A 14,026-nucleotide genomic window follows, 5' to 3' on the forward strand; every position below is an offset into this window, starting at 1 on the left:
TGTGTGTATGTGTGTTTGTAACACTATGTGTATGTGTGTGTGTGTGTGTGTGTGTGTGTGTGCGTGTGTGCGTGTGTGTGTGTGTGTGTGTGTGTGCATTTAGTGAGTGCACAAGAGCTCATTGATTATGAGCCCACAAAAGCCTCAGCCACACTCTCTGCTGCAGCTGTGGCGTCCCGGCCAAAGGAAGGCCTTGCCAGCGTGGCGTCTTGTTCTAGCGGGATGCGGGGCGCGCTGGGGGCCAGTGACACTCGAGCAGGTGGCCAGACACCGAATGGGAACCAGAAAGGAGGGAAATTGTAAAGAGTTTCAGGGGGAAGGATAGAGATAGGGACCTCTGTTTAGTCTCCTTCTTTTTCTTATTCTCTTCCTTCTGCAGCTTGTCTTTGTCAAATATATACCCCAGCAGCCGTCTTATTTTAAAAGCCCTGGTGCTTTCATCCTTTGTTAAGAGAGCTCAGGCCTCCCCGCCACTCATTCTTAACGCCTTTCAGCAGCACAAGCCTCTCCTCAACTCCTCTCAATCCTCATCTCTCCTGCTCCCGCTCTCTTTCTCCCCTTTCTCTCTCTGTGTCTTTCTTTCCCTGGCCTGCTGTCTGTGTTCCCTCTGGTGTCGGCGGAGTGGAGTAGGTCGAGGGTGAGCACTAATCCTGGGGTGATGTCATCGCTCCAGACGCCTGCCTGCCTTACTTGGAAGTGGAGCTAATGTATCCCAGATTTGCGCGAGCGATTGGAGAAACCAGGGGGGGCGATGTTTCAATCGATCAGCACAGAACCGAGCTTTGTCTTCATGGAGGCACCTCGTGGCTAAGAGTCACGCTGAGATCATCAAGTTAGGATATTAGGCAATTGGTCACTTTTAGTGCACAAACAGTACAGAAGGTCTTGCTAAATGTGTGGCTATGTTTAGATTTGACGTAATCCACCACTTAAGTGTGCAGAACATCATGCTTTTTAGCCTCAGGGCCACTGGCTGCTGAAGTAGGTCTTATTTACTTAGACTGAGCCTTGCAGGGACTTGTAGTGTGTGTGTGTAGGTGTATGTGTGTGTGTGTGTGTCTGTGTCCACACCTGTGGCCTGCCTCATTCCCTCTCCTCATGCTGATTTCAAGGAGAGGAGATGACATCATGCAGGAAAAGGGAGTGAGAGACAGACGCCAACACCAGATCTAGCTCCCTCTTAAAGGGCCAGCTCTTCATTTCCTCTCTCTTCCTCCTCTCTTGTCTCTGTACTCCTCTCCACTCGTCTTTCTCTCTTTGTCCGTCTCCCGTTCTCTCCATTTCTCCTCCCCTTCCTTTCTTGTCGTCCTGAGTGTCCGTGGTCAGGTCTGTGTTCTGGGTGAAAGGGCACATGTAAAGCGTGCGTCAGGCCTGGTAATGTCGTTTGTGTGGGCCCTGCCAAGGCAGACAGGATGTTTCTGTGTCTGCCTAGGCACGCTGGAGCTGCGGGCTGGGGGGGGGGGGTTTAGGGGGGTGCGTGTGTGGAGATTAACAGGCGAGGAAGCCCCCTCCACCACCACCACCACTGCCAGGGCTCAGCTGTGCATTCAGCACTCCCCCCCTTGTGCTACTGTGGACGTGTCCAAGGCCTCCGCCAAACCTGGGTGTCCTGCAATTGTGCATATTACTGCACATATTACACCACAGCAGGACTGACTCAGAGCACACAAGCCACCGTGTGCCTCAGTAGGCAAGTTTTACGCCACTGCTAGGGGAGCTCTCCCAACACTGACCTGGATTTTACTTGGAAAAATAATCAATGGGGGCTTTTTTTGGAAAAGGTCAAGGGACTGTTGCTCAAGTCCATGTTTATTTTCTATTTGATGACTAAGACACTCTCTCTCTCTCTCTCTCTCTCTCTCTCTCTGTTCTTCCATTAGGGGGCTTCGCAGCCTTCTCCTCCTGCTTCCCCGGCCTGTGTGAGAGCAAGCAGGCCACCATCCTCCCCATGAGCCTGTCCCAGCCCTGCCTGCCCGTCGCCAACGTGGGCCCCACCCGCATCCTGCCCCACCTCTATCTGGGCTCCCAGAGGGACGTCCTCAACAAGGTAACCGCCCCGCCCCCCTGCACCCTCCCGCTCTCCTCAGAACACACACACACACACACACACACACACACACACACACACACACACACGCACACACATTCGCTCCCTCACACACACATTCGCTCCCTCACACACTTGCTCACTCTCCCCACACTTACTCGAGGGCAGAATTGAACGCATTGAGGCAGACTTCCCCCTACACCCACAAGTCCATCCACCCACCGATCAGCTGGCTCCTCAAAGCACACGTTCATCTCTCTCCGCACTCATTGGTCAGAGTTGAGCAGAAATGCAAATATGTGGTTAGTGTCAGCACCTGTTCAGTTAGAGTGACATACGGAAACAAGTGGGAGGAACATGACATCAACGTCTCGTGACAGCAAATATGCATTTTATTATTATACGGCCTCCCTCACACACCTGCTTGGGTGGGGTTACTCAGGAAAGAGCTAGAATCTTCTCATGATCTAAAATGTCAGGTATGTAAGTCTAGAATAACAGGAGGCTGGTGACAAGCTGCGCTTTATCTCTTCCCAGTGCGTAATGACATGTTTGAACACACTTTTCCTTCTTGGGGCTGTTTGCAAACCCAGGTAAAGCATTAGCGCTGTGAGAAAGGAATGGCATGAGATCATCGCAGATAAGCAATGAGTGGCATTCTGCACGGTTGTCTTCTTTTGAAGCCACAGCTTGTTTTCAAATGTCAACCCCGTCAAAGTGATTATTGAGCTTCCCAGCGAAAGCATTTTATCACCACATACCATCTCTGTTAGTCTCTCACGCACTCACACCGCGGGCATACATAAAAGATAAGATTACAGCGGCTGCCAGCAATGGTGGGTTTTCTCAACAAGTTAAAGGAAGCTTCACTAACTTCCTCATTTTTAAACAAAGAAAGAAAACCCCTACGAAGTCACTGAGGGGTGAGGTCACTTCTTGTGAAATCTGACATGACATGGTGGACTCATGGCTGTCTCTGTTGTTGGTCCAGGAGCTGATGGCCCAGAACGGCATCACCTACGTGCTGAATGCCAGTAACACCTGTCCCAAGCCAGACTTCATAAGCGAGAGCCACTTCATGCGCATTCCCGTCAATGACAACTACTGTGAGAAGCTGCTGCCCTGGCTAGACAAAACCAATGACTTCATCGGTAAGTAGGCTCCACTGGGAAACCGCATGCTATTACATCCTGCTGACACAGCGTGAGGGTGTGTGTGTGTGTGTGTGTGTGTGTGTGTGCGTGCGTGTGTGTGTGCGTGTGTGTGTGTGTGTGTGTGTGTGTGTGTGTGTGTGCGTGCGTGCGTGCGTGTGCTTGTGTGTGTGTGTTTTTTGATCCCTCTGAATAAGCATCCTGTAAAGCACCTGGGTGGGAGGTCTGCTGATGGTGGGCTTGTAAAGCAGGATGTGGAATTTTTGTTGTTGTTGTTATTTTCTTAACGGACTGCTGTGCTTGTCCTCCGCGGCCGAGTCCCAGAGCCTCCCTGCGTGCCCTGACCTGACCTGACGTGTGTGTTTTTCGCTCTCCTCTCTCTCCACAGACAAAGCCAAGGTGTCAAACTGCCGCGTCATCGTCCACTGTCTGGCCGGCATCTCACGCTCGGCCACCATCGCCATCGCCTACATCATGAAGACCATGGGCCTGTCATCGGATGATGCCTACAGGTAGATACCTAGACAGACACACTTATGCACTTAGTCTCATTAATAATGAACAGTTATAGTTCATAATAACAAGATTACATTAGAACTCTCTTACAGTACAGCTCTCATCACAATCCTAGTTAGATTACCTTGTTGAATTGTTTTAAGCATAACCTTTATACCTAAACCATGTTGCAAGTCAGACATGTCTCTAAAAGCTTGCTTGTTTTGGCAGATTTGTGAAGGACCGGAGGCCTTCGATCTCACCCAACTTTAACTTCCTGGGCCAGCTGCTGGAGTTTGAGAAGGGCCTGAAGGTGCTGAAGGCTCTGACCTGCCACCCCATGCGGACGCTGACGGAGCGGCATGAGGAGGAGCAGGAGATGCGCGAGGTGCTCGGGGAGCAGAGGGAGGCCAGCTCCGCTCTGGACGGCCAAGAGCTCGGCTCTGAACCCAAACTCCCTGTCCCCGGTGCTCTGAAGCAGGGCCTGAACGGCCTGGACCTGTCCGCCGAGCACATCGCCGACACCAACCGTCTCAAGCGCTCCTTCTCCCTGGACATCAAGTCCGTGTACGCGCCCGGCCAGTGCCAGCGACTCTCGCCGCCCAAGCTGGCGCTCACGCCCGTCAGCTCGGAGGACGTGCCCAAGCTGTGCAAGCTGGACAGCCCCGGCAGCAGCGGCGGCCAGTGCTCGCCCGTGCCCGACAGCCCAACCGGCTCGGCCGAGTCGCCCAGCGGAGGTGGGCCGGGCGAGGCCCGCGTGCGTCAGCGGAGGAAGGGGAGGCGCAGCAACAGCAGCAGTAGCAGCAGCAGCAGCAGTGGTAGCAGCACCCTTAGCGAGACCTCCACCCCTCCTACACCCCCACACTCCCTCTCCCTCAGCCTGAGCCTCCCGCACCCACTGCTCGGACCCCATCACCCCTCGGAGTTGGGCGGCGGCGGCGGCGGCGGCGGCGGCAGCACCAGGAGCTCCCTGCTGCTGAACCTGCCCACTGGCGCCAGCCCCGTCTGGACCCAGCACAGGGACACGGTGCAGGCCACCACGCCCAGCACCCCCACCGGCGAGTGCCCATGGTTCCTGGGGTCCGGCTGCGGTCCCGCGTCGGCGCTCGCCTCCAACTCATCCTCCTCCAACTCCTCCTCCTCCTCCTCCTCCTCGGTGGTGTCCTCCTCCACGCTGCGCTTCGGGAGCAGCTCCGCATACGTGGCGTTCGGCTGCAGCGGGCGCGCGGGCTCCGGCGAGGAGCGGGTGCAGCTGCGGGACAAGCCCCAGGAGGGCAGGGACGCGCGGGGCAGCTGGCACGAGGACTCGTCCGCCACCACCGCCGCCTCAGCTGCCGGCGGCAGCAGCGTGGTGGACAAGCAGTTCAAGCGCCTCAGCTGCCAGATGGAGTTCGAGGAGGGCATCTCGGAGACGCACTCCCGCGAGGAGCTGGGCAAGCTGGGCAAGCAGTCGAGCTTCTCTGGGAGCATGGAGATCATCGAGGTCTCCTGACGCCACAACCTAGGACTGACCTGAAGTGGACAGACAGGAAGACTTCAATTACCTGGTGGTTACACTATTACACGGGCCTTTTTCAGGTCAACTTTGATTGTTGGCTTGGAAGATTCCTGCCTCTCAGAGACATATAGTCAAACAGACAGACAGTTCAGATATTAGGGTCTCTGTGTTGGACAGGTTGGACTATGAGAAAAAGGCTGCAACTGTCAAAGAGTGGCAGGCCAATGCAATGCAAGCTGGATTTTATGGCAAAGGGAAATTTGCTCTCATGTGCTCGATGGACAGTTCGTACTGACAGAGGCAAAAAGAAGGACATTCAGTTTATCCTAATGTTGGACTGCAGTACTTTGAAAGAAAAGTGCCATACTCCAGCACCAAAGGAAAGCTATGAACATACACACACACACACTGACAAACACAGACAGACACAGACAAACACACACACACACACACAAGGCGTGCTACTGTACCATTCGAAATGAAGGATGCGCTTTGGGGAGAGCTCAAGCTCCCAGCATGCCTAAATTAATTAACATGAAGAGAACTGTGGGTCACCACAGGTGAAAACATAAAAGATGCTTTTCAAAAATACAGTTTCGTTTTTCTTTTGACATACTGTCAATTTTGTCAGTGTTAACAGCTATATGCGCCGCAAAAGTATTAGTTGTGATGATATCCTGTGTGTTTATGGTAGGAGATGTGCCAATGGCGCACTCTCAACCAAACTACTGTAACTCCTCCTCCAAATGTACACTGAGCATGCTCTAAGTGGCTGGCTACCTACAGACAGACAAGCTGTGTACCCACAGCACTAAGCTTTATATATATTAAAATATATATATATATCCATACACATATACATGCATATGTAAAAAATCATACTGCAATTTTAATGGACAAATGTTTTATCCATTATTTTTGTTTTAATTTATTTTATCTGTTTCATTCTGGCAATGAGAAATAATATAATATTTGTGAACTCATGTTGTTTATTTCTTGCAGTTTAACTGTATTGTATTTATAAGAATGCAAACACTTACAAACAAAACACAAACTTCAAGCAATACAAAATGATTTTTAAAAGTCTCTATCAGTCTGACAAACCTCCTCTTGTGTGCCAGTCTTTCATAACCTCCACATGCATGCCATGATCGAGAACCCCTTGACTGACTAGAGCTGCCCCTGTGTTGTCCCTACTATACAATATATACTGGCTATAGGTATGCACATAACGAAGAATGAACATCATATTTAACATGAGAAGAGGCAGAGACTGCCTTTTTATTCTGAACTTGGTTGCAGTGCGGCTTTCGAACCTCAGCATTGCGCCTGGGAAACACTCCCACTGCCCTGAGAATCCAGACTCAGCTCCAAACTCACTGTGCTCTAACACCCCCCCCCCCCCATCCCCCCCTCCCGCCATTTACACACACCAGTGAAGCACACAACACTCATGGAATGACTGTTTAACACCACCTGTTTCAGGCGCCCATTTAACACCACCTGTTTCAGGAGCCCATTTAACACCACCTGTCCCAGGCGCCCATGCAGTGGAATAGACCGGAAGTCTAGCAGGGGTGGGTGGTAGGTGGGGGGGCATTCTCAGTCTCAGGGGAAACTCCCAGGATCAATTGGTTTCATTGAGCACATGGACACAATAAAGGCCTCGTAGATCATTTCTTTCCTTCCCCCTCTCTCTCTATTATTATTCCCCAATCTATCAGTACCCATTGCGCTCTCACCCGTGTGTTGTGGAGTGGGGAGAGAGCTTTGGCACAAATGTGAACAGGATAACTCAATATGCAGCGCAGAATTGCAGCTTCCTTTTCTCCTGTTGGCTTTCGCTTGTGTGTAAGCCTCCTGCTGCTGCTGGGTCTACTGTGTTCTTTTCTGTTTTTTATCCTCAGCCTATTAATGTGGAAGAACAAGCAGGCGATCCTCGTGTTATTATTATTATTATTATTATTATTATTATTATTATTATTATTATTGGTCATTTTGATATTGTAAATAGCAACATTATGGATACCTTAGGCTGCTTGATGCAAAATACCTCAGGTTCTATTCAAATGCTTTTTCTTCCCCTTGTACCTGTTTTGTGGAAATGAAACAAAATACAAGCAAAACCACATGCTCTCCTCTCTGTGTTTTTCTTGTGATGCACACACACACACACACACACAATTACTTGAAAGAAAGCATCACAGAACTTTGCTGGTCTGGAGTATCTCTGATTATAGACCTAATGACAGTTTAATTGCCATGCAGCACCTTACACATAAGGAGACCATTTAGCCTTTTTAATAGTCTAGGGTATTATTATCACAGTTGGTTATACACTTATGGTGCCCTTACAATTCACAAACAGAACATTTGTGTTATTTTTGCCAGCAGTGCCACTGCTGGGGCCATTTTGGTGCCCTAAGCCAGTTGCTTTGTGGTCCTCCCCCTACCAAAACATTTTTTTGATCGGGATTAATCTTAAATTGTTTTTTTTTTGTGATTAACTTTTTATTAGGTTTTTAGTGAACACAAAGACAAAACAAAAAACAAACAAACAAATAATCTTAAATTGTTAAAACATTTATAAGTATAGTATAAGTATATACCCACCAGAATTATTGGCACCTCTGCTAAAGTTGACTAAAAAGAGGAATATAAAATCATCTTTTGGAAATGAGTAAAAAAATGAGGAAATATCCAACCTTTAAGGACACCAATTTTCTTTGTGAATGAATAATGTATCATACATAAATAAATGTTCTTCCTTAAAATACAGGGGTCATAAGTATTGGCACCCCTATGTTAAATTCCAATAGAGGCAGGCATATTTTTGTTTTTAAAGGCCAGTTATTTCATGGATCCAGGATACTATGCATCCTGATAAAGTTCCCTTGGCCTTTGGAATTAAAATAGCCCCACATCATCACATACCCTTCACCATACCTAGAGATTGGCATGATTTTATTTCAGTTAGCCTATATTAGCTGGTTTGATGCTCATTGCGCTCAATGCATATCAAACCAGCTACTGTAATAGGCTAACTGAAATAAAACAATGCCAATGTTTGCCTTTTTAGTCAACTTTAGCAGAGGTGCCAATAATTCTGAATTTTTAAAACATTGAATCATCTTCAATTTCTCCTTGGGGATCAATAAAGTATCTATCTATCTATCTACATGTAAATGATAACTCAACACCTTAGGTAAAATAAAAGGCCTATAATTTACATACCATTACTGTGTGTTTTTATACATTGTCAGTTTGCCACTGCCTGGTGCCCCAAACAAATATGTTCAGTATATCTCACTTTCCTTAGAAAATGACTCAGAATACACTCACAATATGACTTATCAAGGAACATATGAGGACATGTTTCCAATGAGTGACAAAAAAGGCCTGGCCCTGTTTCAAATTAACTGCCTTTATGCATTCATGAGTCCTCACATACAACAAGTATGTAAGAAATCCCCAACAGAAATACTTCAGTGACCGTGTAAAGACTAACCGTAGGTTCATGTGATTTCCATCATTGTAAAATAGCTTTCCTATTCAGAAACCATTTTTATTCTTCACTGATAAGAATACATTTTTCTACAAGATGTAGATCTTTGTTCGACTGTTGGCTTACTACAGATTTGCCTTCTTTCACGATACTGTCACTTTCCCCCAATATCTTTCATTTCAAGAAGTTTAACACTAAAATATCACCCCTCACACTTTGTGGTCAACTGTTACGGGATCATAAAAGCTTCATCTAGAATTCACAACCGTGCAAAAAGAGTAATTGATGTAAAACTACTGTGTGCAATTCCTAATAGCTCTACCCTCTCTCACCCGTAGAGTGACAAAGCATGTTCAGGCCACTTTGAACCACGTTGTCTTTTCCCCTCTTGGTTAGCTCCATACAGCGGAGTTGGTTGGAGTTAATGTGGGGTGCAGGAGGTTGGAGTTAATGTGGGGTGCAGGGCCGATGGAGTCACTGGAGTAGCGATCCCAGCCTGACCCTTAGGGCAACTCTGTGATGCAGTGGGTCGTGGGAGCAGGCCTCTTTGATGATGTAATATGTTCTAGATTTACTCCTAGGCCTAGAAAAATCTCCCCCAGGGGAAAGTGTGTGTGGTGTGTGTGTGTGTGTGTGTGTGTGTGTGTGTGTGTGTATGTGTGCTTGAGTGACTGACTGACGAAAGCTTGAGTATGTGACGTCTTTCATAACGTAATGTTTTCTTAGTGGATATTTTGGGCCCTGTTAATCACAGAGAAAGCTCTGTTCGTGGACAGATCTTTAGAGGCCCACTTAAGTCGTGCAGTCCACTCTCCTGTTATGAGGTCATTCTGTCAAATACAGTACATTACAAAAAGCTCAGGAGGAATTACCAGTCGTCCATATATTCTCACTCCCACACATAAATCTAACAAAAATATTTCATGTCAAATGCATGTAATAAACAGCCGAAGGACATAGCACTTCTGTTGTACAGACAGACCACTTCAACTACACTCAACTGACCCAAAGAGGGCAACAGTTTTGTGATATGTCATTACCATGGTCATCACCATGTCATGCACCAAAAAAAAAACACATTTCTTTGCATTTTGTTTTGTGTATTTTTGAAAAACAGACAGGATATACGGGCCAGAATTCACTCCAGCATGTAAATCCCCCTCCCCTACCACATCACAACTTTACTTGTCATCGGTTAACTGAGGCTACAAGTGGCTGGGTGGGGATTAGATCACTGGAGTTAATTGCCGATTGTTCCTCCATTATAGCAATCAACAGCCAACAGCCAAGTCTAAAAGCAGGCGGCTTTGCAATGGGCTAGGTGGTAATCACAGTGGCGCGCGAAGCGGCTGGCAGAGATGTCGGACGGCCCTGTGAAATGAAGCTGATGCATGGTTTTGTGCTGTCCGATTATGAGCGGCCCATTGTCATTCTAAACCGGATAAATGGGACGCTGCTGAATGGCAAGGAGAGGGAGGGTTTGGCGTTTGAATGTGTGCTAGTGCATGTGTGTGCAATTTTGCACTTTTAGCTTGCTTGTTAGTGCAGGTTTTTTTGTGCGTGTGTGATTGCGTGGGTCTTTGTGTGCAGTGTGCGTCAGTGTGTGTGTGTGCAATTTTGCACTTTTAGCTTGCTTGTTAGTGCAGGTTTTTTGTGCTTGCGTGCAGTGTGCATCAGTGTATGTACGTGCATGTGTGTGTGTGTATGTTTGGAGATAGGGTCCTGGCAGTCATGGATATCTGAATGAGGAACAGTCGGGCTCAGCAGTCCTCAAGCTGTCCTACCTGCTACCTGGTAAGGATCTGCTCGTCTCTCCAAAACCCTGCTTTACCTGATGGCACCTTGCGGGATCTGCTTTCACTGTGTGTGTGTGTGTGAGAGAGAGAGTATGTGTGTATGTGTGTGTCTGTGTGTGTGTTTACAGGCGGCCTCACTTACAAAAAAGCCCAGCCAAAAATATGACCCACCAGGAAACCCTCATCCTCTGCGTGGTCTTAATAGTGTGCAACTGACTGGCTGAGATCTATGAATGGTAATTTTATATTGAGTGCCAAATTCCGTGTTTGATGGCAATTAAGAGTTAGAAGCTATAGTAGGCCAATGAGAGACATTACTCATCCACTGTTTGTCCCGCTGCCCGCTGACACCCAGGCAGATTTAAACATTCGCTAACGGCAGAGAAAAAGCATGTGCATGCACAAAGAGTCTGCAGACCAGTACACACACAGTGTGTGGACAGACACAGACACACACACACACACACACAAGAGCATGCTCACACACACACACATACACACACACACATACAGTACACACACACACACATAGAGTACACTCATACACAGTCTCTCTGTCACACACACGCACGCATGCATGCGCACACAAGCACACAGACACACACACACGATAGAGGAAGGAGCAGCTAAGGGAGCTGATTGATTCCAGACGTGGCCATGTTACGTGCCTGCCTGGCGCCTGGAGCCCAGGCCTTATATATGGAAACTGTTAGAGTTCTTACGTCACCGCCATGTTTCTCTCTTTTCCTCGTTCTGGAGCAAGTGACTAACACTGCCTCTAAAATAAACAGGATTTCTTCCCTTTTCGCCCCTTTTTGCGTCCTTACATAACCCTGCCTCTGTAAGCCTGGCTCCTGCTGGAGCTCCTCGTCCACGGGGGCCCAGCGGCAGTGAGTGGAGTAGGGCCTTTTTTCTTCCGCTCGTCCCCTGAGTATGTCCACATGTCGACAGTCGAGAAAAAGAGACGAAATTCAGATGACATCAGGGTGATTGGGCGATGAGGGAGCAGCTGAGAACGGCGAACGCCGGCCAAAAAAAAGGTATCTGGCGGCAATCACGCTCGAGTCCGTGGATAATCTGGTCATGATGACACGTTCTCATGCTTTTGCAATGTGTTGATCTCATAGCTGTCTCCTATACACACTCAAGCAAATATGCTCCCTGCACACTCGCCTTGTGCAAGCCTACTGCACACTCCAGCTGGCGCTGAAAAGGACTCAGTCTTTTTAGAATGTCTGCAAAATGCAGCACAGAAGGGGATCAGTATCAATTTCTGAAGGGCTGAGGTCTAATGAACCTCTCCAAAGAGAGTCAGTGCCATGCACAGGCTGAACAACAAACATTTAAATGGTCGTGGATATAATGTTTTTGAGTGGAACTTCAGAAGTTTTCTTTTTGTTTTTAAATTAAAAAATATTAGCTAGTAGCCAGTTGGATTTTGAAATATCTTGGACACAATTCCCCTGGAACAGAGAGCAAAGGGCTGCTGTTCATTGCAGTAATTTAGTGCTGCCACCTACTGTTGCATTAAGAAAATTAGGATTTGAATTGTTCATCATAGGCCTTTCATAAGCATTTCCTCTACAATTCAGCACTATTGATATTAATTAATACAGTGTAAATGTGTAATCACATTTTGGTGTAATTAATTTTTTGTTTATGTTATTGACAACATTGTGTTTTGGTCTGCTCACATTTAAGTTGTGATGGAGTTTGGATGATGAAAAGACTGACTGAGAGAGAGAGAGAGAGAGAAAGAGAGAAAGAGAGAGAGAGAGCTGACAAGTGAGGATGACTTGCTGACGCCTGCTCCGCTAACAATCAGATTTTTGGTCCTGACTGGGATATCATGTATCTTACGGAAGAGGTCTGTTTGCTCCTATCCAATAACAGCACATCTGCAGCTATGGGACACAAGGCTGTGGGAGGACACTCAGGGGTCACTTACACCTAAAACAACATCTCAGAAACAATGCTGCACTTTCTGACCCGTGCCGTGTCACACCTTTAGGATGGTGCATGCATTAACTGCAAAGCTATGGTTTAGGCATACAGCCAAAGTCATCGGCCTACTGACCATTACAGAGGTTAATACATGGATCCCAGCAATTAATAGTAGAAGAACTGTAGAAGTATGCTGGTAAAAATCATGTGGCCCCTTTCTATACATTCCTTGCTTTACTGTATATAGTGCTGTGACAGTATGTCTCAGTGATCAACAAAACCTTCTTTTAAATCACAGTCAAATCTGAATGCTAGAGAAATAGAATGGCAGACATATCTATGGACTAGTCTACTGCCTCAGTTGGTTGCTTTTCCCTACTGTGTATTTACGTTTGTATTTTGTATACCTGTATCCATCACAACAAGCTAAATGTTGCTGCACTAAATGTTGCACTCTTATTGAACAGTGCATTACAGTATTTTTCCAGAGCATTTGGTGCTTTGATATTAGGCCTACTATTACTATCAGACACTGACCACAGTGCTAACGGCCTGAGCCAAATAGCCCTAATACTGCAACAGCATCAACAACAAGGTCAGATTCATTGCAGAGTAGCCACCTCAAGGTAGCCTAGAAATCTAGACGCACCCTATGTGGGTCTGGCTCGTCAGGCTAACGGACGGGGATCTACCAGCAGAGTGCCAGTTCCGTTGTAGGCTTACCGTAGGACAAAACAGTCCCAGTGCTAAATGCAGTCCGTCACCATGCCTCCTCAAAAGAAGAGTCCTCTGTTTTTGGAGTGTAGGCCTATGGCCAAAGTCACAAGGCTGATTTCACAATCTATTTTCTACCCATTGGCAATAAAAGTTTATGTGACGCCTACATCACATTTCTTATTTATGAGAGTAATGCAAGATGACACTTGTTAATGTCCCTTTTTGGATTCATGCATACACCTGTAGGCCTAATTATTTATTGATGAGGCGATAACCCCTTGGCTCAGCCTATATTCTTCCTTCTCATCTGTTCCACTCATCGTCCTTCTCTAGCAAATCAGTCCAAGAGGCCTAAATAATATCTAAATGCATATAAATAATAAAAACAAAACACTGATGAAAACGACTGAGTTCACCGTCACTTGAAAATAGACTGCAGTGCATGTGCTTTGCTCTTCAGGCTTTAGAATTTGTGCTGGCATTGCTTTGCGTCTTTCTCTGTGTTGAATTCCCCCATTGATAACGAGCTAAAGACTGCGGTTGTTGGAAATGCACTGAGCAAACCTGCGGAAGCTGTGTGAATGAGCGCTGGAAATCTATCCCCGCTCTGCAGTGAGGTCATCGTGGTGAATGAGTGAGGTGTTGCTGAGTGCTGAGAACTGCGCGTGCTGATGGCTTCATATCGATCAGAGGCTCTGTATCAGTGGCAGGAAGGCTCCAAGAGAATGACCTTGTCTATCCATAAACAAACGACTTTACTGCAGAGGCCAAGTGAGGGACAATGTGTCCCCCGCAGATGCAACTGCCAGCATCAGGCCATAGCCTATTTTTGTCCATCGAAAGCATGGCCTCTCCCCCACCTCCTCCTGACGA

At 47.2% G+C, this 14,026-nt stretch overlaps 1 protein-coding gene across 2 annotated transcripts in view; it reads left to right on the forward strand.

Annotated features, from left to right (window-relative positions):
* The window catches only part of LOC143125517 (dual specificity protein phosphatase 8-like), a 53,004-nt gene extending 45,691 nt beyond the window's left edge, over nt 1-7,313 (forward strand). For both annotated transcript variants that reach the window (XM_076287060.1, XM_076287061.1), the window contains 4 exons: nt 1,881-2,047; nt 3,039-3,198; nt 3,587-3,710; nt 3,925-7,313. In XM_076287060.1, coding sequence (XP_076143175.1) covers nt 1,881-2,047; nt 3,039-3,198; nt 3,587-3,710; nt 3,925-5,185 — 1,712 coding nt within the window. In that variant the 3' untranslated portion in view covers nt 5,186-7,313. The remainder of the gene's footprint in view (nt 1-1,880; nt 2,048-3,038; nt 3,199-3,586; nt 3,711-3,924) is intronic.
* The last annotated feature ends 6,713 nt before the right edge of the window (nt 7,314-14,026 follow it).

Source organism: Alosa pseudoharengus, unplaced genomic scaffold (genome assembly GCF_046254945.1).
Source record: "Alosa pseudoharengus isolate Yale_2024_CS ecotype anadromous, Long Island Sound unplaced genomic scaffold, YU_APseudo_1.1 YU_APseudo_1.1_scf_16, whole genome shotgun sequence".
Taxonomy (NCBI): domain Eukaryota; kingdom Metazoa; phylum Chordata; class Actinopteri; order Clupeiformes; family Clupeidae; genus Alosa; species Alosa pseudoharengus.